Raw genomic sequence first — 22,490 nt, forward strand, 5'->3', positions numbered from 1 at the left:
GTCCAGAGACCTGCTCAGTGCCAATGGCATCCCCAATCCAATCACCAACAGATGCCAGGCTGGAGTAGATGAGATTTCCTGAGTCTCCCTGAGTGTGCAGCAGATTCTAGTAAGCTGTTCCAAATAGATTTTAATTTCATTTTCATGGGATTTTAAAAACCTGAATATTTTTTATCACTTTGGGTTTCTGGGAGTGTGGGGTACATTCTTCTGTCTACCTAGACTAGAGAAAGTTCACAGGTCATGCCAGCTGATTCTGTGTTTGCAAATGTCAGTCACTGATGCAACAAGAATTAGGGAAAGGGTTCCTGGATCCTTTGTGGTACATAAAGATGGACCAATTCCTGATACAACATCATACCCCAAGCAGATTCTGGACTAGCATATCTAACATTGAAATCTCAATTTCCTATTTAGGTGAAGACATTTAGTCTGACATCTGATGGGAACTGCCCCACAACCAACCTGCTGTACAACACAGCTCTTTAATGGTCTTACAGAGGCCTAGTTGGGCAAAGCATCATGCACTGCAGTTAAAAGATGCTGGATACTCACTTTTGCAGATGGAGTAGGATGCAGTCTAATGAAGTGCAGACTAAATTTGAAAAAGGAGATGACTAATTTATCTATATATTTATTTAAAATATGTGTTTGCTGCCTTTCTTTACAAAGCACAAAGCAGCTTAAAACCAGTGGTGGGATCCAAAAATTTTAGTAACAGGTTCCCATGGTGGTGGAATTTAAACTGTGGCGTAGCGCCAACGGGGCTGGGCAGGGCACGACGGGGGTGTGGCTGGACATTCTGGGGGCGGGGCATTCCTAAGCGGGGCTGTGGCAAGGACGCAGCCGCTGCGCCGGTCCTTGGGCGGGAAACGAATGCACGCAGGCGCAGGCTGCCATGCACGCCGGTGCACCTCCTGCTAGACTGCTACAAGCTCTGCGCACTACTGCTGAGGGGAGGGGCGTAACTAAGGCAAAAATCATGTGGCAAAATCACCAATTACCCCCTCTCGGCACACATAACCCCCTCTCGGCACACATAAATAATTAGTAACCTACTCTTGGGAACCTGTGAGAACCTGCTGGATCCCACCTCTGCTTAAAACGTGGAATAGGTTACATTAAAAACATGAAACCAATTTAGGGCTGCATTAATTAAAGGAAGTCCTAAATAAAACTGACAGGTGCCTCCTAAAGATTGAAAGGGAGGGGGCCAGGCATACTTCCCAGGGGAGGTCGTTCCATAATCTTGGGGCTGCCACTGAAAATGCTCTGGTTCATGTACCCATCAAATGAGCTTCGGAGGGCCTCTCTCTGCCATCTTCATTCCAGGGCAGGAAAATATGGGAGAAGGGAGTCCTTCAGATATCCCAGTCCCAAGCCATGTAGGGCTTTCAAGGTCAAAACCAACACATTGCATTGGGCTCAGAAACTGATTGGTAGCCAGTGCAATCTTCTGCTTGGACTACACTTCATCTAAGCAATCACATGCATGTACCCTTGTAAAAACTTGCCCAGTGATTCAGTCATGAAGTAGCAAACATGACTGGCACTAGCTTTTTAATTGTTCACTTATTCATGTCAGTTTCTAAGGGCAGTTTGCTGTCTTTCCTGACCTGAGCCATTGTGCTTGAGGACTCAGGAATGTTATTTTACCTGTCCTTTCCAGAGACAAAAGGAAAACCAATTGTCAAAATCACAGAAGAATACAAAGTTGTCACTTGGGAGGAAAAACTTACTGCTGTTTGGAGAAGAGGTTTTCGTGAAGTATTTTTTTTCTACACCAGTTTGTAACATCTGTCAATGTGGAATGGCAACTAGAGTGCTGGAGTAGGCTCAGCTGAGCCCAACCTCAAATCCACTTGCTTTCAAAGTAGAGTACCCACAGCACAGATGCTCAAAATGGTATTTGGATTCCCTGCATGTCAGCCAGGACATTGCCTAGACAGTTTTATGCCAGTTCTAACATCCATGATGGTGCGTTCAGAGCTGGAACTGGTAATTATGAGGATTAGCCAAGCTAAATTGTAGCCACGAGAAACACCTTTGTGTGTCCTCAGCACTGAAAGAGTTGTTCCTGGTATCAATGCTGTCCAGTTGAATATGAATCAAGGACCCAGTGCTTTGTTCAAAAGGGGAATTTTTGTGCAAAGAACTTTAACCATTATAGCCCAACTATTACGACAGAAACTGCCCCTACTTTTTAGGCTGGTCAATGAATTACATGAGACTTCTTGAATGAGACACTCCCACGAAGGAGACAATACCGTCTTGTTTGAATTACCAGAACCCGAGGGTCATGCAATGGAAATGACAGCAGGTTTAGTCACTGCTTAGACTTATGCCTAAAGTCCATTCCTCCACAATTCAGTGACCACTTACACATTAGTAAACATTTTCATGCCAAGAAACCTCACCCACCTATTGGATTGGACTAGATGCAGCTAGCTGATATACAATTAATCCAATCTTCTTTCAAATGCTGAAAAGAACTGAGTGCGTTGATAAAAAATTAACCTTGATCAGTTTGGTGCCAGGTCATTTTTGCCACAAGAGAAGAGGAGTTTGGATTTATACCCCATTTTTCTCTTGTGTAAGGAGTCTCAAAGTGACTTAAAAACTTCTTCCCTTTCTCTTTCCATAACAGACACCTTGTGAGATCCAGCAAAGTATAGTGGTTAAGAGCAGCAGGTTTGATTCCCACTCCTCCACATAAACAGCAGACTCTTATCTGGGGAATTGGATTTGTTTCCCTGTTCCTACACATAAAGGCTGCTGGGTGACCTTGGTCTAGTCACAGTTCTCTCAGAATTCTCTCAGCCCCACTTACCGCACTAGGTGTCTGCTGGGGGGAGAGGAAGGGAAAGGAGTTTGAAAGCTGCTTTGAGACTCCACACAGGAGTGAAAGGTTGGGTATAAATCCAAACTCTTCTTCTGCTTCTTGTAGGTGGGGTTGAGAGAGTTCTTAGAGAACTGTGACTAGCACAAGGTCACCCAGCAGACTTCATGTGTAGGAGTGGTGAAACAAATCCAGTTCACCAGATAAGAGTTCACCACTCATGTGGAGAAGTGGGGGATCAAACCTGGTTTGCCAGATTAGAAGCTACTGCTCTTAACCACTACACCAGACTGGCTCTCAAGAGGAGAATAAGAGGAGCATGAAAAGGCAAAACTGGGAGTAGGGCATCCACCTACAGAGGCAGCAACAGATATCTACAGTATGAGCATTAAGCCCTCTGGGGTTTAGGCAAGAGCAACCAATTTTTCAATGACTATGTAAATTTGTGGTACCTCTGGCTTGGCCCAAGGCTCTTTTGAGAGGAGGAGTCAGAGTACCTTCCTTGAAGGATGGAGTTCATTAAAACTGTGACTGTCACCTTGGGAAAGCCTCAGATTAGGAGAGTGACAGTTTTCCTCTTTGATTGAAGTTTCACCTGCAGTTGCCTCTTCCTTGGTCATCAAAACACCAGTGTGGCCTGGTCTCATTTCTAAATCTGAGGTCTTTCTTTTGCCTTTTATATGTTGCCCAGGCAACAACACCAACACATGTGACCTGTTATTTCCAACCCGCAGCTCTCTCTTAGTCTCTCAGGGGAAGACCCGGGCCAGTGACAGCTGAGAGCTTTACCGGTGGCACCGTTGACTGTGGGTAATGGATCGTCACTGGCTGACCCGACTGATCAGCCTCTCTGGACTTCGCCTGAAGGCAGTTAAAGGACAACCTGTGGAGTAAAAATTAACTGGGGCACCATGTAGCGGCTTCCGAAATGTGGAGGCAAAGCCAGCTGCATGCAGAGAGCGCCCAGTTGCTGCCCAGGCTCCCTTGCAAAAGATGGGTAGCTTTCGCTCTGACCTGGTGAGTCCCTCTGGCTTCCTCACTTCCAGGGTGGGGGGAGAGAGATAACTCCTGTGTCTCAGCCAGGAGCCTAATGGGCAGTGCAATCCTCTGTAAAGATACACCCATCTAAGCCCATGGATATCAAACTGTTTAACACAGGATTTTCATTCCAGATGTGTAGCCATGTTAGCATGTAGTGGTAAATTTAAACAGAAGTTGGGTTAGTGGGCCCATCACTCTCGCTCAGCCTAACCTACCTTGTAGAGGTGTTGTGAGGATAAAAGGGAGAACAGAAAAATGATGTACCCACCTTAAGATCTTTGGGCAAAGGGCAGAATAAGAAGCCTGCTAAATAAATATATGACTAACCGTATTTATTTCTTCACAAGCTTTTGTGAGTCAGCGTTCACTTCATGAGCTGGGTTGCATATACATCCAATTATGCTTTATGCACATATTGCTAGCTTTCCAAGAGCTATAGAACTTCTATTTAATTCAGTATAGAATTTACTGTTGTTCTGGCTGCTTCCTTGTGGTTTGTCTGTCCCTGCAGTCTTATTATAACACCCTTAAGCATTTCCCTTGTGTGTGCAACAGCATCCTTATTAACAGGTTCACCAGATTTGTCATGAGAGGATCCCCATAATCTAGAATATTTTTCTTTATCTGTGAAACACTAGTGAATAGTAATAAGGAAATAGGTAAGCAACTGAACTAATGGGCTGTATTGGAGGTAGTGTAACCCCCATGCTCAGAATGGGTTGAGCCAGAAAGGGGTGGAGACTCAAAGCAGCAGAAGGCTGCAGAGCTCATGTAGTTTGGAGGAGACAAGGCTACCAGACTCAGACCTTGATTTCTATAAGCCCTTAACACCTTGGCCCTTTCTGCACTGCGGAAAGGGCGCCCCTGCACCAGCAGGAATCCTGCCGGTGGAGGGGTGGAGCCGTTCCCACGGGAGCATGCGAGCGGCCCCCGCAGAGGCCCCCGCAGAGTGGTCCCCGTCCCCCCCACACTCACTGCGTCGTCCTGCTGGACTACTAAGACCCGCCCACGCTGCCCTCCAACCTCCAGGGGTCAGAGGACAGCGAGGGAGGGTCTCAGGGATGCAGGATGACGAGTTGAGGGGGGGGGGGACAGGGAAAACAGCGTGTTCCCGGCGGTGCCATTTGCACCGCGCTGGCGGGAACATGCTGTTTTTAAAAAACCTCCCTCCAGGAGGGAGGTTTTTGGGGGCAGCCTGACGCCACTCTGGGGGAGGTGGAGGGAAGCCAGGTCGGCGCTGCTGCATTTCAGCAGCGCCGCCTGTGCGAACGGCGCCTTAGGGACGGCATTTTTGCCGTCCCTAAGGCGTCATATTTGGGCCGTGCGGAAACGGCCCTTGTTAAGGTAACTGCAATGTTGTTGGGAACTAGTGGGAAGGTAGTTGTTTATTTTTGCTATGTTGTAAATGTTGGAGTTTATTGTTTCAGGGTTTTTTATGTTTGTAATGGGTGAGAGTTCTCCTGGAAACTTTCATCATGTTGAATCCTGTTCATCAAACCCTTGGAGTCTTCAGGAGCCAACCCACTTGCAAAGAAGAATTGGACTTGGCAGTATCAGTAGACTGTAAATATAAGGACTTGAAAATGCAACCTGAACAGGACCTTGAAGTGTGATGTTAAATGTTGATGTTATATGTTAAGAAAGTAAACCATTTTGTTTTTTTAAATTGTTGTTGCAAACTCATTCTAAGTTCTGCCCCACAGAACCCACAGATAGAGGTTGCAGTAGCATAGCTTATTTTATTTTGTTTTTTATCAGTCACTTTTTACATCAACAAATACTTGAACTGTGCAAACATTCCTCTGCAGCTGCACAGTCTCAATTAAAAACAACCCCTGTCTTAGTGAACCTGCAGGAAGGGATGGGGCCCTAAATGATACTTTTGACACTTGGAGGAATTATTCTGTTGGAACAGTTCTTTGTGGCACATGGTGACCTGCAGTCCTCTCCTGCTGCTCAAGGTGATTCACAAAGGAGGTTATGTGATCAGGAGCATCAAAATCTAATTGGGGAAGCTGCTGGATTTTGTTCCCCGCTCTCTCTGAGAATTTCACTCCCATAAACAGAAGACCTAAGTACCTATACCATTTGCCTACTCTTGAAGATCAATTTCACTTGCTAGGTGTAATGTTCTACCTTTGGCAATAACAGTGGGAAGACATCTAAAAATTCCATATCAACAAAGATTGTGGCCCTTCCGCACAGGCCAATAAACGCAGGCTGGGGACAGGAAAAAAACATGGGGGGGGGGAGACTTTGCACAGATCCTGCTCTTACCTCACGTTGTAGCTGCTCACAAGCGAATGGCTGGCAGGGAAGCTCTTTAGTCAGGCATGCTTCCCTGGTTTGTAGAGGTCCCTGCTAGCAGCTGCGCAGCCACACAGGGTTGCAAGAACAACAGCATGGCTGTGAGGGTCCATGCCAGCCTGCCCACGTGGCTACACAGTGAAGGAAGTCAGGCGCAATAGCAAACCTGCATTGTGTCCGGGGGTTCCAGTCGCTGCCTGCATGGAGGCATGCAAACAGGAAAACAGGAGAGCAGGTTACTTTATCCCACCTGCAACACACTCCCTGTGCTGCGCAGACGTGGCCTATGTGCATGCCATCTAAAATCTGTAGAGTCTGTTGATCATATATTTCTTTGTTGCCTTTTCCAGAATACAATTAGGACAAAGTTATTGTCCCTTCTGTGGGACAAAAGGGAGACTCTTTCTGACCAACAGAAAATACTTTTTCTACTGAACAATATCATTGGTTCTATAACAGAATCAGTAGCTAAATTCCTCTATCATGTTGTTAAACTGTTCTCCTAAATGAATGGGAATGCTGGGCTATATTTTCCCATCTGGCTGTAGTTCTTTTTATATTTATGTCTGCTGATATGCCAATAAAGGTTTGATGATTATGATAAATAAATAAATAAATAAATAAATAAATAAATCACCAGTTCAGTAGACATGAACTGAAACTAGTTCTTGCAAGTAAATGGCAAAAGGTGACACAAACTATAGTTCAGGCAGGGAAATCTGTTTTCTCAAGCCAATTATTAGGAAGGGTTTTGAATCTTCAATTGTGTAATCAGCAACAAAAGCATTTAGAACTAGTCCAGGTGTTGTTTGGGGGAGTGATGAGACCCAGGACACCTAGCATGATGGTTGACATGATGATGCCTTTTGCCTTCACAGAATCAAAAGACTCTGGTGTTATCATCTGTCTTGTCTTAAATCTTTTCTCTGTGAATTCATTAACTGAGCCTTTAAAAAGACAAGAATGCATATTGTAAACCCTAACATTTTATTTCTTTGGTCAGTGCGGGTATAGAATTTAATACTTTTCTGTGTTTTTTGTGAAATGTTAGAAAATAACATATGCGATGATGAGCAGGCATACGGTAGACTCTGAACTTTTTTGTCTCTGCAGATCCAGTACCGGGGCCTATTTCAGATGGTCCTGGTACTAGGAATAGGTGGAAGCTTCCCTTACGGGTTCCATATTTCAGTAATCAACTATCCCTCCTCGGTAAGCCAATGGTTTTCCATTTGGGTCTTAGCTGTGTGCTTATTTGAAGCAGTATTTGAGATTCCATTTTATGACAGCTTTTTGTTGTGAAAGGAAAAATGAGTGGTTTCCATCTTATGTCTCAAAACAAAAGTCTGGCAAATGTTTGCAAGAGAAATCCCTTTCTTGTAGGATTTTCTAAGGAAACAATGGTCCTAATTTCTGGCTACCCTTCTCCTTTTGAATATTACGTTTTCAAACGTCAAAAAATATAGCATAGCACACCTACTGTAACAGTCAGCAGACTTGGAGGACTTCTGGACAAGAGACCTCCTAGCTTGCTGCACAGGCAGATTGTGAAATCGTAAGGAACACATTTATAGGAATCACAAAGATTCCCCATTAGTTTCAAAGCACAGTTCAAGGCTTTGATCATTCTGATTATTCCTCAGTTCCACTGTCTGTTCATTTAAAACTGAATTGGCCCTTCATTGGTTTTTATTGGAAGCTTCTGGCTTTTAAAAAATTGATTTGCAAGAAATGCTTTGATTGCATCTTTATTTAATGATGGATGAGCAAATGTTTTATGGCTGGCTTATTAGTTTAATAGTATGCTTGGCATTTTTGTTGTCCAATTCTCTGTGTTTTTGTTATTAATCTGGAAATTGCCTCAATAGTTCTTTGAGTTGAGAGATGCCTGTTACAAATAGTTTAAATAAACAAACAGGTTGTCTCTGGTTTTCTGCAGCTTCTGCCATATTCTTAATTAGAAAAAAAACTCATGAGAGAGTCTGTGAAGATATTTAAAGAAACAAAATACTGAGCTGCACATTTTTCTTGAATGGCATCTTAAAACTGGCAAAGTAGTATGAAAACAATCCATGTTTTTTTGTAAAACATATAATTTCTGCTTACAGTATATTAAAACCTTTATCAATGAAACCTGGATGGAGCGGCATGGCTCACCCCTCTCTCAGGAGACTATCCTCTTAATGTGGTCCTTCATTGTGTCCATCTATGGATTAGGAGGCCTTCTAGGAAGCGTTTGCTGTGGTTACCTCACCACAAAATATAGGAAGTAAGTATTTCAGGTACCTGGAACATTTGATCTTCTCAACGCTGTTTCTGAAATGGAACTCAGTCTTACCAGAAATCACCATCCTGTCCTAGAACTTGGCTTGCATAACTGAAAGCAGCCTGTCAATTGATAGCATCTCTGTCCTATGGAAAGGTGTCCCTTTATATTTACACTCCCCTATAGCAGCTCCCTGAACCTGGCTATAGTGTCTGGAAGTCTCTGTCCCACATGATGTAAAGTTGAGACCTGAAGGTGGGTTTGGGCGCCGGTTGTGTTAGGATTTATGGGGAATACAGAACATTTACCATTGGAAACAGCAATTTTTTAAAAATTAAAAAGTCAAGCTACATCAAAATTCAATGCAAGGCATCAACAAAAAGCCAGTATCAAAAACCAAGTTGCCTAAATTAATCAATCAATCTTTATTACAGTCATAGACGAGCTTGTGTGTGTGTGTGTATTAATCTACTGGTAATAAGAAATTGAAAACACAAAAAAGTATGGAAGCATTAAACAATAGTATAAAAGCATAAGTATTAAAAGGGAACAAAAGCTTTAAAGGCCTATAAAAAGGGGGGAAAGGCATAGGGAGCAATACAATCGGTAAATAAAAGGCTAGATAAAATCATTAAGTCTGCTTTGTAACCATCCTGCGATGTATCGCAATAGCTGCTACACAAAACCTGGCAGTATTGTATGTTATGTCAGGACTGATTTCTGCAAGCAGCAAGGAAATATAAAATTGCCTATATGAAAATATGCAAATTACAATGACTGATCATTGACATCACTGGTTAATAACCTATAACATTTCTGCAGCCTGAGCACTGGTTGATGTGAGTCTTTTATTAAGCATTGGCATGTACAAGGTCTTGCAATAAGTAATACAAGGCCAAAGCATGTTGAGATTTTTCCTCCCTGTTTGGTAGAATTATCCAGACGGCTGGCTGACCAAGTAGCTCCTATATTGTGTGATGAGCCATCATCTGATTTCTCCCTTAATCATGTCACAACAAAAGATACATGCTGCTATAGATGGCAGCAGTCAAGATGTTGCTCAAAACCCATCCAGGAATAGCTGCTAACCACCCTTTTCTTGCTGACTTTGTTGCAGAAAGAAGTGCCAGATGTTCACCAACTTGATTATGTTGGTTGCTGCAATGTTCATGGCTTTTAGCAAGATGGCCAAATCCTTTGAAATGATATTCCTTGGACGCCTCCTTTGTGGAATAGGCATCGGTATGCAGAAATCATCATGGCTGCCATAAAACTGTGCAGGGTCATTAAAAACCTATGTACTTTAGTAGATTTTTACTCTTGTTTCCAACCAGATTGGCTCCTTAGGGTGTTACAGTTTAAGTCTGTAATACTATACGACAGAAATAATGACTTGTAGAATTTATCTGACTGGCTGACTGAACTGCAGACAAGAGAACAAAAGGTTTGACTATGCTGAAGAGAAAGCTTTTTTCAATGTGTTATGCAATAGAAATGTGGGAGAGGCTATCATTACAGGGTGGCATCCTTGCTCTCATTTCATACCTGAAGTGATTGGTTCTAATCCTGCCCAAGCTGTTTGCTGACCATCTGCTGCGGATGGACTGTCCTTCCCAAGGGCTTGTTTTCATGATCAGGAATTCCAGACATCCAGTGTGATGCAGTGGTTAGAATGGGAGACAGGGGGTGCAGGGAGACTGGCTTCAAGTTCATTCCCAACCATGAAATAAATTGGGCCAGTTGCTCTCTCTCAGCTGAATTTACCTCATAACTTTGTTGTGAACATAAAATGTAAGAGGGGAGCTTCGGATGGCTCACATAGTACTCCGCTCTTACATTTTATGTTCACAACAAAGTTATGAGGTAAATTCAGGGAGCAAATTCAGGGAAGGGAACAAAGATGGGGTTGATGAACAGGTGTTGTTATTGATGCAGGACTCTTGAATCCAGAATCTGAAGTCACTTGCTACAAATTTAACAGCAGCCACTCCATCGTGAGTGTGAACAATTTGAGTACATGTCCGTACTGGAAATTTCAAGATCTGTCATATCATACCCTATGTGTTGAACCATTCACAAATTACCTTTCAGACATGTAATGCCACTAAAAAGTCAGTTCTGACTGACTGCAAAGTCAAACCAACAGTTATAGGTATAATGATTTACAGGGATTTCATTTCTTTCTCCCTTTACTTAAGGATTTTCTTTCAACATACACCCTCAATATGTGGGAGAGATTTCACCCAAGAAGCTGCGTGGTTTTACAAATGCCACAGTGGCTGTTTTTTTGACCCTGGGAAAAGTCTCAGGGCAAATTGTTGGCCTCAGGTAAGTGCAGCTACCTCAATACTATGCAAAAATGTATCTGTAAAAAATTCTTGAAAGCCTTTAGCATCTCTAATGGTACTACATAAACATTAAATTATTTAAATGCAATTAATTTATTTGATCATTTAAATTTTGAAACTGCTCACCTTGGGTTGGGCCACTCATCTATGCAAAGTTCTGATTTGAGGTGTAGAATTCAAATTGGAGTTATAAGCCACATTATCATTGCTGATTGCACAGCATGACATTTTGTATGGTGATCTGTTTTCATCAGATTTGATAAAGCCCTGCTTGTATTTTAACTTTTCCAGATCAGCTAAAGCTAAAAAAGAATTGCCTGCTCAAAACAATTTTGAAACTGCTCACCTTGGGTTGGGCCACTCATCTATGCAAAGTTCTGATTTGAGGTGTAGAATTCAAATTAGAGTTATAAGCCACATTATCATTGCTGATTGCACAGCATGACATTTTGTATGGTGATCTGTTTTCATCAGATTTGATAAAGCCCTGCTTGTATTTTAACTTTTCCAGATCAGCTAAAGCTAAAAAAGAATTGCCTGCTCAAAACAAATTTTGGTCTGAAAATATGGATAGCAATCATGACTGTTTTATTTCCCATCTGAATTAATTTATGGAACAGAATCTTAAACAATAACAAATGGAATAAGAATGAAGTCACACTGTACCACAGTATCTTGCATTTTTTAAAAAATCTGATCTTTCATTACACCTCAGATAAAATGTGTTTGTTTTGGGGGTGAGGGGTGGAAAAATCTGTACTGGAAGTCTCAGATGTTGCAACGGAAACAGTACTATTTTGACATACAAAAATGCTGGATTAAATTTTCTATTTGACACTTGAATGATGAATTAATGTTCTTTTTAATTTTTCTATCGAGAGGGGAGAGAAATAGAATGTTTAAATTATTTTGTTTCTGTTTTGATTAGAGTTTTCAGACTCAATACAAGTCTGAACTCTTGTGCTTTGCAGAATTGTGAAGGAAGGTGAACTTGGGCACACGTGTCTTTTCTCATAGTAGATGCATTTATAGGATTAGGTAGATTCATGGACCAAGTTCCATCAATAACAATTAAGCTATGGTGACAAAAGGAAACCTTCACATTTAGAAGCAGTTAATCTCTAAATACCACAGCTAGGAGGCAACAGCATTAAAGGCCTTGGCCACTGCTTCCTTTTGGCCCTTCAGAGCAACTGGTAGGCCACATGTGAAACAGAATTTCAGACCTGAAGGACCAGTGGTCTGATCCAACAGGAGAAGAGCATTGCTCTTTTTGCATAGCATGTCAATAGTGGATAACGTTCAGTTCCTGACTATCAATCTGCTGCACCTACACCATCAAGTAGCTGTGAAATTTGGCTCTTAATAAATCCTGGCTCTCAGAAGAAAAATGCCTGAGCATGGCTGGACACTGATTTATGTCTACTGTCTCCACAGGGAAATGTTGGGAAGTGAATCTCTGTGGCCTTTACTGCTGGCTTTTACTGGATTCACAGCAGTAATTCAACTGATTATACTCCCTTGCTTTCCTGATTCCCCACCATACCTTCTGATTCAGAAAGGCAATGAAGAAGCCTTCAAGAAAGGTAGGAGACCTCCCTCCTCTTAATTCATTTCATTAACATAACACTCAATTGAAAAAAAAAACAGTTTTGAGGCCATGGTGGAAATCATGAAATTCCTCACATTTGGGAAAGGAGATGTCCATATTTCTGTCATTTGGGGGCAAGACTGGTGATGGAACACTTGGTCACAATCAGTGCTGGTCTATCATTTTTTTGTTCAGAACCTGCACACCTGGGTACCAGGGAGTGTCAAAGTAGTCACAGGTGCCCTTATCTATTAGCCTCACTGATTAAGCAGCTGCCGCTGCCTCATCTTCCATATAAATCAGTTAAAGGTTGGCTGAGCAGATGGATGGATTCAGACATGTAGGTCCTTCCGTGCCACAGCTATCAAGCAGCTCTGGGGCGAAGGTGACCATCACGCTGAGATCGAAGACATAAAACAAGAGAAGGCAACCATGGCAAGCTCCAAAAGTCTGCGAGTCCTTGAGGTTCTGAAGACCCAGTCCTTGCGCTGGCAGCTCTATGTGATGATCACCGTCATGACCACGTTGCAGCTCTGTGGCATCAATGCAGTTGAGTGTTTATTCGCAATGGATCCAGCAGCTGTTGGGTTCCTACGTTAATCAGGAATGACAAGAGTTACATAGCCTGCAGCAGATCCAAGCAGGTTTTGTGGAATTGAATAACCCATTCCATAAAAGAATCTGAAATCGTCATCTAAAAATATCTACCACTGCTTTAAATCAATTCTACTTGTAGTGGCATCCCAAATACATATCAACAGTGCCCTCCCTCTGTCTGTATGGAGAACAAAGGTGAAACTACTGTGAGTTTTAATGACTCCTGGGAAAGATTTAGCCTACAATACAAAGCCCAAGGAAGTAGGATGTCCCTTTGGTGTCCAAAGAAAGTAGTGGATCTCAGCCTTTTAAAATGGGATATATCATTTTTCACTGTAACTTTTTTTGTTTAATTTGTAGACCACTGTTCTTATTGTCAGTCAAGGTAGATTGCGTTCAAAGGAACTCCACCCTACTTTTCCCCTACTGATCATAAAAACTCAGCAATCTCACACTAAACATGTTCATATTTTATTCTTTGTACTTCCTGGTACATATATATATATATAGCATTATTGGGCATCAGACTGTATTTCATGGCCATTTTGCATATTATATAGGGGCAAACTCAAATTTGCCATTCACTTTGCTCTCCCAAACTAACTCTATTCTTCCTCTTCTCTTCCCACCTGTGAGAATTGACCCACAATTCTGATTAGGGAACTATCCATAATGCATGCACATAATCCTTGCTACTCCATGTGCAGAACATATCCTGCTTGCAGGAAAAAAATGGAGGCAAAGATCATTTGCATAAGTGGAACAGTATGTGGGCATCAAAACGGTTGGATTCAAGCTTCACTGTGTAAAACAACTCAAGTCTTTCTCCTCTTTCCTTCTGCCTCTTCAGATCTACTTCTACTCTTTTGAAGTCTTCCGCACAGCCAAGTTTGAAGAAGCCCTCATCCCATATTTATCTTTGGGTGTTGGTCTTTGTGAATGCATCTCATCCATATTGTGTGTAAGTTTGGAAAACATAGAGACGTTTAAATGAGAATGGATTATTTCTGTTTCTGTGTCTGCAAAGTCATGGGGAATGTTGGCAGGTTCTTCATATCCTGTCTTATACTTCTGAAAATAGGCTGGTGACTTACTGCTCTCCCAGGTGGACAATTAATGCCTCCATCCCCCAATGCCCTGATTTTGTCTTCCAGAGTTCCCTTATTGAGCGTTTTGGCAGGAAAGTGCTGCTCTGGGGAGGCTATGCAATGATGGTTTTGGTGCTTGCTCTACTCACACTGACTCTTTCACTCCAAGTAAGTAGAATGGAACCTACCATTGAAGGGGCTGTCTTAAGTAGCACATTTGGGGAACCATTAAGAGTGGTACAGGATGGATGCATCTGAGCTGTGATGACCCAATCCAGATACACCATTTCAATGTATCTCTTTGTATCTAAACCTCAAGAACTTGACATCCTCACCCCAAACTTCAGTTGTCTTGGCAACAAACAGCAAGTTCACTGAAAACATTTTTAAATGTTTTCTTTCTCACTCTAGCATCGCTTCATTTGGATGCACAACTTCAGTGTCATTCTCATCTTCTTGTTCGTTCTCTTCTATGGGATTGGACCTTGTAAGTACCTCTGCATAGAGCATATTGTGGGCCAGGGGGTTTAAAGCCTAGCAATGTAAACAGCAATCCAGGCCTATGGATCCCTAGACAGATTTATTTTCTGATACAGAAAGTTCCTGGCTGCTTAGTCAACAGGAGAAGGAGGAATGAGTTGCTATTGCCAGCCTACTTCCAAATGTATATTTTAACTGCTTCTGAGTGGGGATGTGTCTTTGTGCCTCTACTGCAACTTCTGGTATCAGCATCATGCTCTGGACCTGTGTTTGTGGGGAAGAGAGAATAGTTCTCAGCTGGTGGTTAGTATAGCAAGGGTATATATATTAGGGGTATAAAAGACTCGTAGACTGCAGCCATTCCACATGTCTTCCCTGTCTCCTCCATGGGTAAATTGCAGTGCCAGACTGTGAGCCACCCCAAAAATCTTCACTGGGGGCAGATACAGCAAATTGTTTTAGATGCATGTCTCAGCCCCATCTAATATGGGGTATGGAAGAGCAATGGGGAGTCAGTGTGCTTTGGATTTATTCTTCCAGCCGGAGCCACAATATCGGTCATGGTTGAAATCTTCAGTCAGGCCTTCCGCCCATCAGCCTTTGTGATCGTGGGGTTTATCAACTGGATGGGTCTTTTTCTGCTTGGAATGACCTTCCCAATCTTTGTGGTAAGAGATTCAAAACTGGTGGTCAAATGAGAATTTACACAAAGTATATGGAAAAGTACTAGGCGCTCAGTTGTTAAGCCAGTGTAAAATCATTACTGTAATAATATTGTTGCCTGGTGCTTAAAAGTAGGTTATTGTTTGCCTGAATTCCTGATCAGTGCCTAAAAAAATCAGTGTGGTCCAGGCCTTGCCCTGATCTATACACTGGCCATGATTGTTAGAAACCCTTTGGCTCTGAAGGTGCTTTAAAAGGGGTTATTTTTTTCTTTCTCTCTGTTTTTAGGAATATCTTGGACCCTTTTGCTTTCTGATTTTCATGGGAATTCTTGCTGTTTCTGGAGTATTCATCTACCTGTTCCTCCCGGAAACAAAGGGGAAATCCATTGTGGAAATTACACAGGCATTTGATAAGTTAAATTACAGCAAGAAAAAAGTGTTTCCTGCAGAGAACAGTTCTCCTAATGCAACAGTCTTTTGCACCAGACTTTGACTATGCAACTGCACAAATATCAGCAGGGGGTTGGGTGGAAATCATCTTTAATGCTATTAAAAGTGAAGCTCTGGCATCAATTGAAATAAACATTTTGTATTGTTCTGTCATTCCTTCTATTATAAATGTCAGAGACCTAGTGTAGGGGTTTGAGTGCTGGATTAAGATCTAGGAAACCTAAATTCAAATTGCTACCATGAATCTTACTACATGGTCTTGGGTCAGTCAGTCTCTCAGGCTAATTAGAGTTGTTATGAGGACAAAATGGAGACAGGGAGGTAACCATGTATGCTGTCTTGGGTGTCCTGAAGTAAGATGGTATATGATGTATTCAGAAGCATAAATTTATGGTGGCGAATTTCCTGTGTGGCAAGCCATATACCTTGTCTTTGAGATGAGATAGAAGCTGCCTGGGTAGTTCTAGCTCTTATCAAGTTCCAGTGCCATATAATACAGTTCAAAAATTTCATCTCAGGACACTTCTCAATATAATAAATATCTGAACTGAACCAATTATTGCACAAAGCTGGGAGTTAGCAGCAGACATTTTCCTGAGACAAAATGTGTGCCAGATGCATTGAAAGGGTTGTTTTAAAAATTCCCAAATTAGCCTCAAACAGACTGACTACTAGTATCCTTCTACCTTGATGTACCAGAGAGGAGGGACAACGGTCATTTGTCAGTTTTCTTGGGGTCAAGGGGCTTGTTCCTGTCCAGTACAGTGATCCTCCAGTAGCCATTTCACCGGATATAAGAGTTATACATGATTTTCACTTTCTCTCATTCCTTTTTTAAAGAATGTGTACAATTAGATGGCCAGCCATTATTTTAAATTGCAAACTGGCTTTTCAGGGGGGTTGCTGTGTGGTAACCGAAACAACCCAGAGTCTTGTCAAAACTTGAAGACTAGCCTTTTATTGTGGTTTAAGATGTTGGAAGCCAGAGGCTACTTCATAATTCTCACAGACACACAGCAGAAGAAACTGTCAGCCGGAGAAGGCAACAATGAGCTAGCTGTACCAGTGGGCTGCCAGTTTCCCATGTTTTTCCATCCCAGGCTGGTTCTGTTTTTCAAAGTAAGGTGAAACCAGCCTTAGGGGACATCTTCTGGAATGGTAAATATTGTGAACGTTGCAATAATGGTTGTGCAGCTTGTGTTACCTGAGCCTGAATTCCATTAGGCCAGAGTGCAGAAAAGAAAGAACTGCACAGTGAATTCCCTTCCTCAGACAGCCTGTGCTAGATGGCACTGAGATTACTATGACCACAAATGACCACTCTCTCTCCTCTCTGGTACTTCAAGGTAGAAGAATATCTCTACTAGTAGTCAGTCTGAGGCTAATTTGGGAATTTTTAAAACAACCCTTTCAATGCATCTGACACACATTTTGTCTCAGAAAAATGTCTGATGCTAACTCCCAGCTGCAGTTCCGTCAAAGATCATATTCTCATAATGGAAATGAGGTTAACCTCCGCCCTCCCTCCCTCCCTCCCTCCCTCCGCAACGAAGAAGCTGAGGATTTAGACCAGGGGTAGGGAACCTGCGGCTCTCCAGATGTTAAGGAACTACAATTCCCATCAGCCTCTGTCAGCATGGCCAATTGGCCATGCTGGTAGGGGCTGATGGGAATTGTAGTTCCTGAACATCTGGAGAGCCGCAGGTTCCCTACCCCTGATTTAGACTGTAGACGTGCTGCCTCTCACGGACACTCTTCACCAGCAATGCCCCTCTTTCCAGGGGAGTGGCCGTGGGCGGCTGATCTCTCGGGCCGAGTCGACAAACTACTAGAGCAGCGTTACTGTTGGGTCTTTTTGTCTCTGCCTCGCTCCACTTGCTAAGTAAACGCCACAGATGGATTTGCGGCGAAAATCAGACTTGGGAGGAGGGTCACAGATTCCCCCTGGCGGCGCCCCTGTTTGCAACCAGATTCGCTTTGTTCTCACTAACCTCCGGATGTCGTATGCAGAAATGGGATGCCCTTAAGGGAGTGGGGTGCCATTGGCGATATGCAGCCGGACACGGAGACCCTGTCCGCGCGCGCGCCTGATTGCAAAGGCTGAATGGGCACAGGGTTCTGCTGGCCCTTTAAGCGCGCGCCTGGGAGCCGCCTACAAAGTAGAGAGGCGCTCCCGCTTTCCGCTCAGTAAGTCGTGCTGCGTGCCGCCAAGATGCCCATGCTCGTGGTTAATACCAACGTCAGCCGTGAGGCCGTGCCCGAAGGCCTGCTCGGGGAGCTGACCAAGCAACTGGCCAAGGCTACCGGAAAGCCAGCCCAGGTAAGCGGCGACGTCGGAGCGGAGCCTGTCCGGTGGGGTTCTGCTGCGCAGCTTTGGCAGGCCTTCCAGCCCTGGGGAAGGAGGGGGGTACTTTGGCCTCCTACCAATCCCTCCTCGAAATCGGAGCCATAAACCCACCCCACGAAAGGGCAGAATATTTGCACAGTGTCCTTAAAAATGCATTTTTATTTTGGTGATTCGAGAGCGGGGCAACGACGGTGTAGAGCTGCGAAAAGTGTGCCGTGAGTGAAAGAGCGGGTTGGCGGTGATCAAGACTTCAATTGTTAAAGTTATGGGCTGAACCTGAAACCTTCGCGAGGCAAAGCTAAGCAGGGTCGGCCTGATTAGGATTTGGATGGGAGGTCCTCAAGGAATACCAAGGAACGCGACGTAGAGGCAGGCGATGGGAAGCCACCTCTGAACGTCTCTTGCCTTGAAAACCACAGGGTTGCCAAAGGTTGGCTGCAACTTGATGCCACTTCCCACCACCAAAAATCTGTGCAATTAGCCCAGCCGCGAAACAAAATAAGCTGATCCTGTGTTGTCCATATCCTTTGCAGTATATTGCGATCCACATTGTGCCCAACCAGCTAATGAGCTTCGGGGATTCAACTGACCCTTGTGCCCTGTGTAGCCTACACAGCATCGGCAAGATAGGTGGGCCACAAAACAAGGCTTACTCAAAGTTGGTGTGTGACCTGCTTACTAAAAACCTGCAGATACCTGCAGACAGGTGAGTTGTACAGTCACTTGCATTTATTATTTTTAATATGTGTTTCTCATTGAGACTGAAGTTGCAATTGCAGTGCAATTGGAGTAGGATGCAAAATGTGAAGACAATGCAAAAAGTATTAGATGTGCAGAAAATGGTGTTGCATAACTTGAAGACAGTTCGGTGGGGGCAAGACAATACATACAGCAACCAGATGATATGGAAGCATTTGACTATGTTTGATCAAGTCATTGCTCTCCGCACCAGGCCTCTCTTGTTAATGTTGGTGGGAATGCTCTGTAGTGACCATCACCTTCATCTGCTCTTGGTTTCTTTTCACAGGGTCTACATCAACTATTATGATATGAATGCTAGTAATGTGGGCTGGAATGGATCTACCTTTGCATAAGGCTCTTCATTGTGCACCTTCTCTCTATGGCCTGTAGCCTTTTTTATGCACGTCAACCACCATAGCACCTCCCCACTGCGAGCTCCTTGCTGGTCTCTTGTGTGCATCGTAGTTGTAACATTCCTCCATGCCAGTAGAAAAACAATAAAAACCTAGATGGATGTTGACTTTGCTGAAACTTTTTTAAAGGCAGCTTTGTGTCTCAAGGAGAAGAGATGAAATTAAAGAGGGGGGTTGATTCTATAACATTTGGGATGCCAAGGCTAGCTGCAGTGGGCAGTTGAGAGTCAAGCATAATTATTTCCAGTACAGAGTCTGAAAGTGGCTAGCTATGGCTGAGTGACCAGACCCGGCAGACTTCAATTGCTGTCTTAAGCATACTTTACCAGCATGTGAACCCTGTTATGTTTAGTAGAACTTCCTCTTAGGGATTTTGGGTGTCCATAAGCTAACAGTACCACATGGGATTGTGGGGTTGAAATGAACTTTCTTGGGCACCAGCACAAAGATAGGAATTCTTTCATATCCCCTCATTCCTAGTGATATATCATGGTACAATGATCCAGCTTCAAGACTGACCTCAATTCTTCTCAGTCAGGTACAGGACACAAATAAGTCTCCTAAGGGTTTTTATCCATGTGAAGATCATCCAGTAGTTATGCAGATGCAACTTGTTTGTTCAGTGCAGCATATACTGGCTCATGACACACTACAACAGGGGACCTTGCAGGTTCTACAGCAGCCTTTGCTTTCTGTTTTCCCAATTGTTCATGCCTGTTTCCACGGTGTGGCAGGCCCTAGAGGCAACAGAAAGGCTGTAGCTAGGATTTGGTTTAGACATTGTGCCAAAGAATAATTAATCTGCCTTTGTCTTTAAACCTTTGTCAGTATAATCTCTACAGATTATGACCCTAACCCTAACTTATTATTTTTATTTAATTTATTCAGTCATAAATTTGTTCGCAAAATTGTAACAGAAAATAAATAAAAATAATAGGGTTAAAACAAGGGCAGGGGCTCAGGCTTATGTGGAGTTCTAGGGTGCAGTCTGATAATAGGGCAATGGTCAGTTTTAGGTTTCGGGTTTTCGTTACAATTTTGGGAACAATTTATGACTGAATAAATTAAATAAAAATAATAAGTTAGGGTTAACGGCAGAGGTGTAGCTGGTGAAAATTGAACCTAGGAAAAAAAACTGAGTTTTGCGCCCCACCCCATATGGGTGGCCACCCTCCCCCATGAGCGAACAACATTTTTTTTGCATCAGGTCATCTCAAAGTCACCATCACATATAGAACATGCCCCAACACAGAAATCTGAACACACCCAGGGCTCCCTAGTTTAAACAACATTGAAAGTAATGCTATTTTTGAAGGGGGAAATCCACCCTGAAACAGCATCACGATTAATGTTGTTTAAACTAGAGAGCCCAGATTGTCCTTTTAAATCCACCTTAAAGGGAGACTCTGGGCTCCCTACTTTAAACAACATTGAAAGCGATGCTGTTTCAGGGTAGGACCCTCCCCCCTCCCCCACAAAGCATCATTTTCAATGTTTGTTGTGGGTTTTCTGGGCTGCTTTGCTGTGGTCTGATAGATCTTGTTCCTAATGTTTCACCTGCATCTGTGGCTGGTTTCTTCAGAGGTGTATCACAGAAGTCTGTTATACACTGTGTCCAGACTTCTTTTATAACAGACTTCTCTCTGTGATACACCTCTGAAGACGCCAGCCACAGATGCAGGTGAAACATTAGGAACAAGATCTACCAGGCCACGGCCACACAGCCTGTAAAACCCATAACAACCAGTTGAATCTGATTGTGAAAGCCTTCAACAATACTTTCAATTTTTTTAAATCTAGGGAGCCCAGATTCTCCCTTTAAATCCACTCCAAAGGGGGTGGATTTAAAGAGAACCTGAGGAAAATTTGAGGGTGCATGTCGGGATCAATGTTTAAGCTAACAGTACCAAAATTTTAGGCTATCTTCAGGAGACTCTCCTGATGAAACCACCCAGGTTTAGTGAAGTATGGTTCAGGGGGTCCAATGTTATGGACCCTCAAAAGGGTAGCCCCATCTACTATTAGTTCCCATTGGAAACAGTGGGGGATGGGGACACCGCTTTTGGGGGCCCATAAATTTGGACCCCCTGAGCCAACCTTCACCAAACCTGGGTGGTATCAGCAGGAGACTCTCTGGATGAAACCACCCAGGTTTAGTGAAGTTTGGTTCAGAAGGGCCAAAATTATGGACCCTGAAAAGGGTAGGCCCCTCTACCATTAGCTCCCATTGGAAACAATGGGGGATGGGGGCACCTCTTTTGGGTGTCCAAAATTTTAGACCCCCTTAACCAAACTTCACCAAACTTGGCTGGTATCATCAGGAGTGTCACCGGACAATAGCCTGAAATGTTGGTGCCGGTAGCCTAAACACTGCACCTCCTGCTAGCCAACAAAATAAAAACACAAAATACCCCCCAAAATTAGAAATGTGCCTACATTTTTCTGCGCCCCCAATTGTGTGCACCTGGGACATTTGTCCACGGATGTCCCCATTGTATCTTTGCCTCTGCCAATATGGTGTGTGAGAGAAGGGGGTAGACTGGGGTTGGACCTTGAACTACTGCCAATCAGGCAGTAGGCAGAGAGAATGGCTTACAAGAACCAGGCGGTGCAGTCCAGTCACCTAGGGGAGCTCAGTCTCCCAGAGCACACGCTTTGCCTAGTGAAGGTTCCAGGTTCACTCCCTGGCACCTTCATGTTAAGGCTAGATCAGGGGTAGGGAACCTTTAACACTCAAAGAGCCATTTGGACCCATTTTCCACGGGAAAAGAAAACACTTGGAGCCGCAAATAATTTTTGACATTTAAAATAAAGATAACACTATGTATATAGGGGTTTTTTTACCTTTTACTCCGCTCATTCTGAGAAGCGCATGGATGCACCCGCCCTGCTGCCTGCAGGGCGGGCAAGGATAAAGCCGGCGGCTCGGCCTCGCTGGCCGCCGGGAAAATGCCCGCCCCGCTCTAACGGGGCGGGCAAGAGGGGAAGCCCGCGGCGCGACCCAGCCAACCATGGGCAGTTGATGCGCCCACCCTGCTGCCTGCAGGGCGGGCAAGGATGGGGCCGGCGGCTCAGCTCGTGGAGCCACAGTGCAAGGGCAGAAGAGCCGCATGCAGCTCTTGAGCCGCAGGTTCCCTACCCCTGGGCTAGATAAATAAAAGACCACTGAATGAACCGGCGGAAGGACTCGGGGCGGGGGATTGCAGATCATCGTTTTAGCTTGCTGTTCTGGGACTGGATGGATATCGAGTGTCCTCCTGGGTTTCCCTAGCCAGCTGTTAAGCGGGCGCGGCATAAGGAGGCCAGCAGCCGAAGAG

General features: G+C 43.8%; 2 protein-coding genes across 2 annotated transcripts; both read left to right on the top strand.

The window, feature by feature from the left end:
• Positions 1 to 3,779: 3,779 nt before the first annotated feature.
• Positions 3,780 to 15,771, top strand: LOC125442830 (solute carrier family 2, facilitated glucose transporter member 11-like). Its single transcript, XM_048514568.1, has 12 exons — positions 3,780 to 3,856; positions 7,301 to 7,399; positions 8,296 to 8,456; positions 9,571 to 9,695; positions 10,652 to 10,781; positions 12,239 to 12,387; positions 12,754 to 12,941; positions 13,840 to 13,950; positions 14,144 to 14,245; positions 14,489 to 14,564; positions 15,098 to 15,225; positions 15,509 to 15,771. The coding sequence occupies exons 1-12, from the start codon at positions 3,833 to 3,835 to the stop codon at positions 15,713 to 15,715; spliced, it is 1,500 nt and encodes a 499-aa protein (XP_048370525.1). The 5' UTR covers positions 3,780 to 3,832; the 3' UTR covers positions 15,716 to 15,771.
• A 1,940-nt stretch (positions 15,772 to 17,711) lies between these two features.
• MIF (macrophage migration inhibitory factor) lies at positions 17,712 to 19,280 on the top strand. Its single transcript, XM_048513651.1, has 3 exons — positions 17,712 to 17,992; positions 18,553 to 18,725; positions 19,047 to 19,280. Exons 1-3 carry the CDS (start codon positions 17,885 to 17,887, stop codon positions 19,111 to 19,113), a joined length of 348 nt encoding a protein of 115 aa, XP_048369608.1. The 5' UTR covers positions 17,712 to 17,884; the 3' UTR covers positions 19,114 to 19,280.
• The last annotated feature ends 3,210 nt before the right edge of the window (positions 19,281 to 22,490 follow it).

The sequence above is a fragment of the Sphaerodactylus townsendi genome, linkage group LG13, assembly GCF_021028975.2.
Source record: "Sphaerodactylus townsendi isolate TG3544 linkage group LG13, MPM_Stown_v2.3, whole genome shotgun sequence".
In the NCBI taxonomy this organism is placed as follows: domain Eukaryota; kingdom Metazoa; phylum Chordata; class Lepidosauria; order Squamata; family Sphaerodactylidae; genus Sphaerodactylus; species Sphaerodactylus townsendi.

Coding starts and splice junctions, on each gene's coding strand:
- MIF (XM_048513651.1), top strand. CDS start 17,885: ATGCCCATGCTCGTGGTTAATACCAACGTCAGCCGTGAGGCCGTGCCC. Junction 17,993..18,552: donor CTACCGGAAAGCCAGCCCAG/GTAAGCGGCGAC, acceptor TATCCTTTGCAG/TATATTGCGATCCACATTGT. Junction 18,726..19,046: donor CTGCAGATACCTGCAGACAG/GTGAGTTGTACA, acceptor TTCTTTTCACAG/GGTCTACATCAACTATTATG.
- LOC125442830 (XM_048514568.1), top strand. CDS start 3,833: ATGGGTAGCTTTCGCTCTGACCTG. Junction 10,782..12,238: donor GGGCAAATTGTTGGCCTCAG/GTAAGTGCAGCT, acceptor CTGTCTCCACAG/GGAAATGTTGGGAAGTGAAT. Junction 15,226..15,508: donor TGACCTTCCCAATCTTTGTG/GTAAGAGATTCA, acceptor CTCTGTTTTTAG/GAATATCTTGGACCCTTTTG.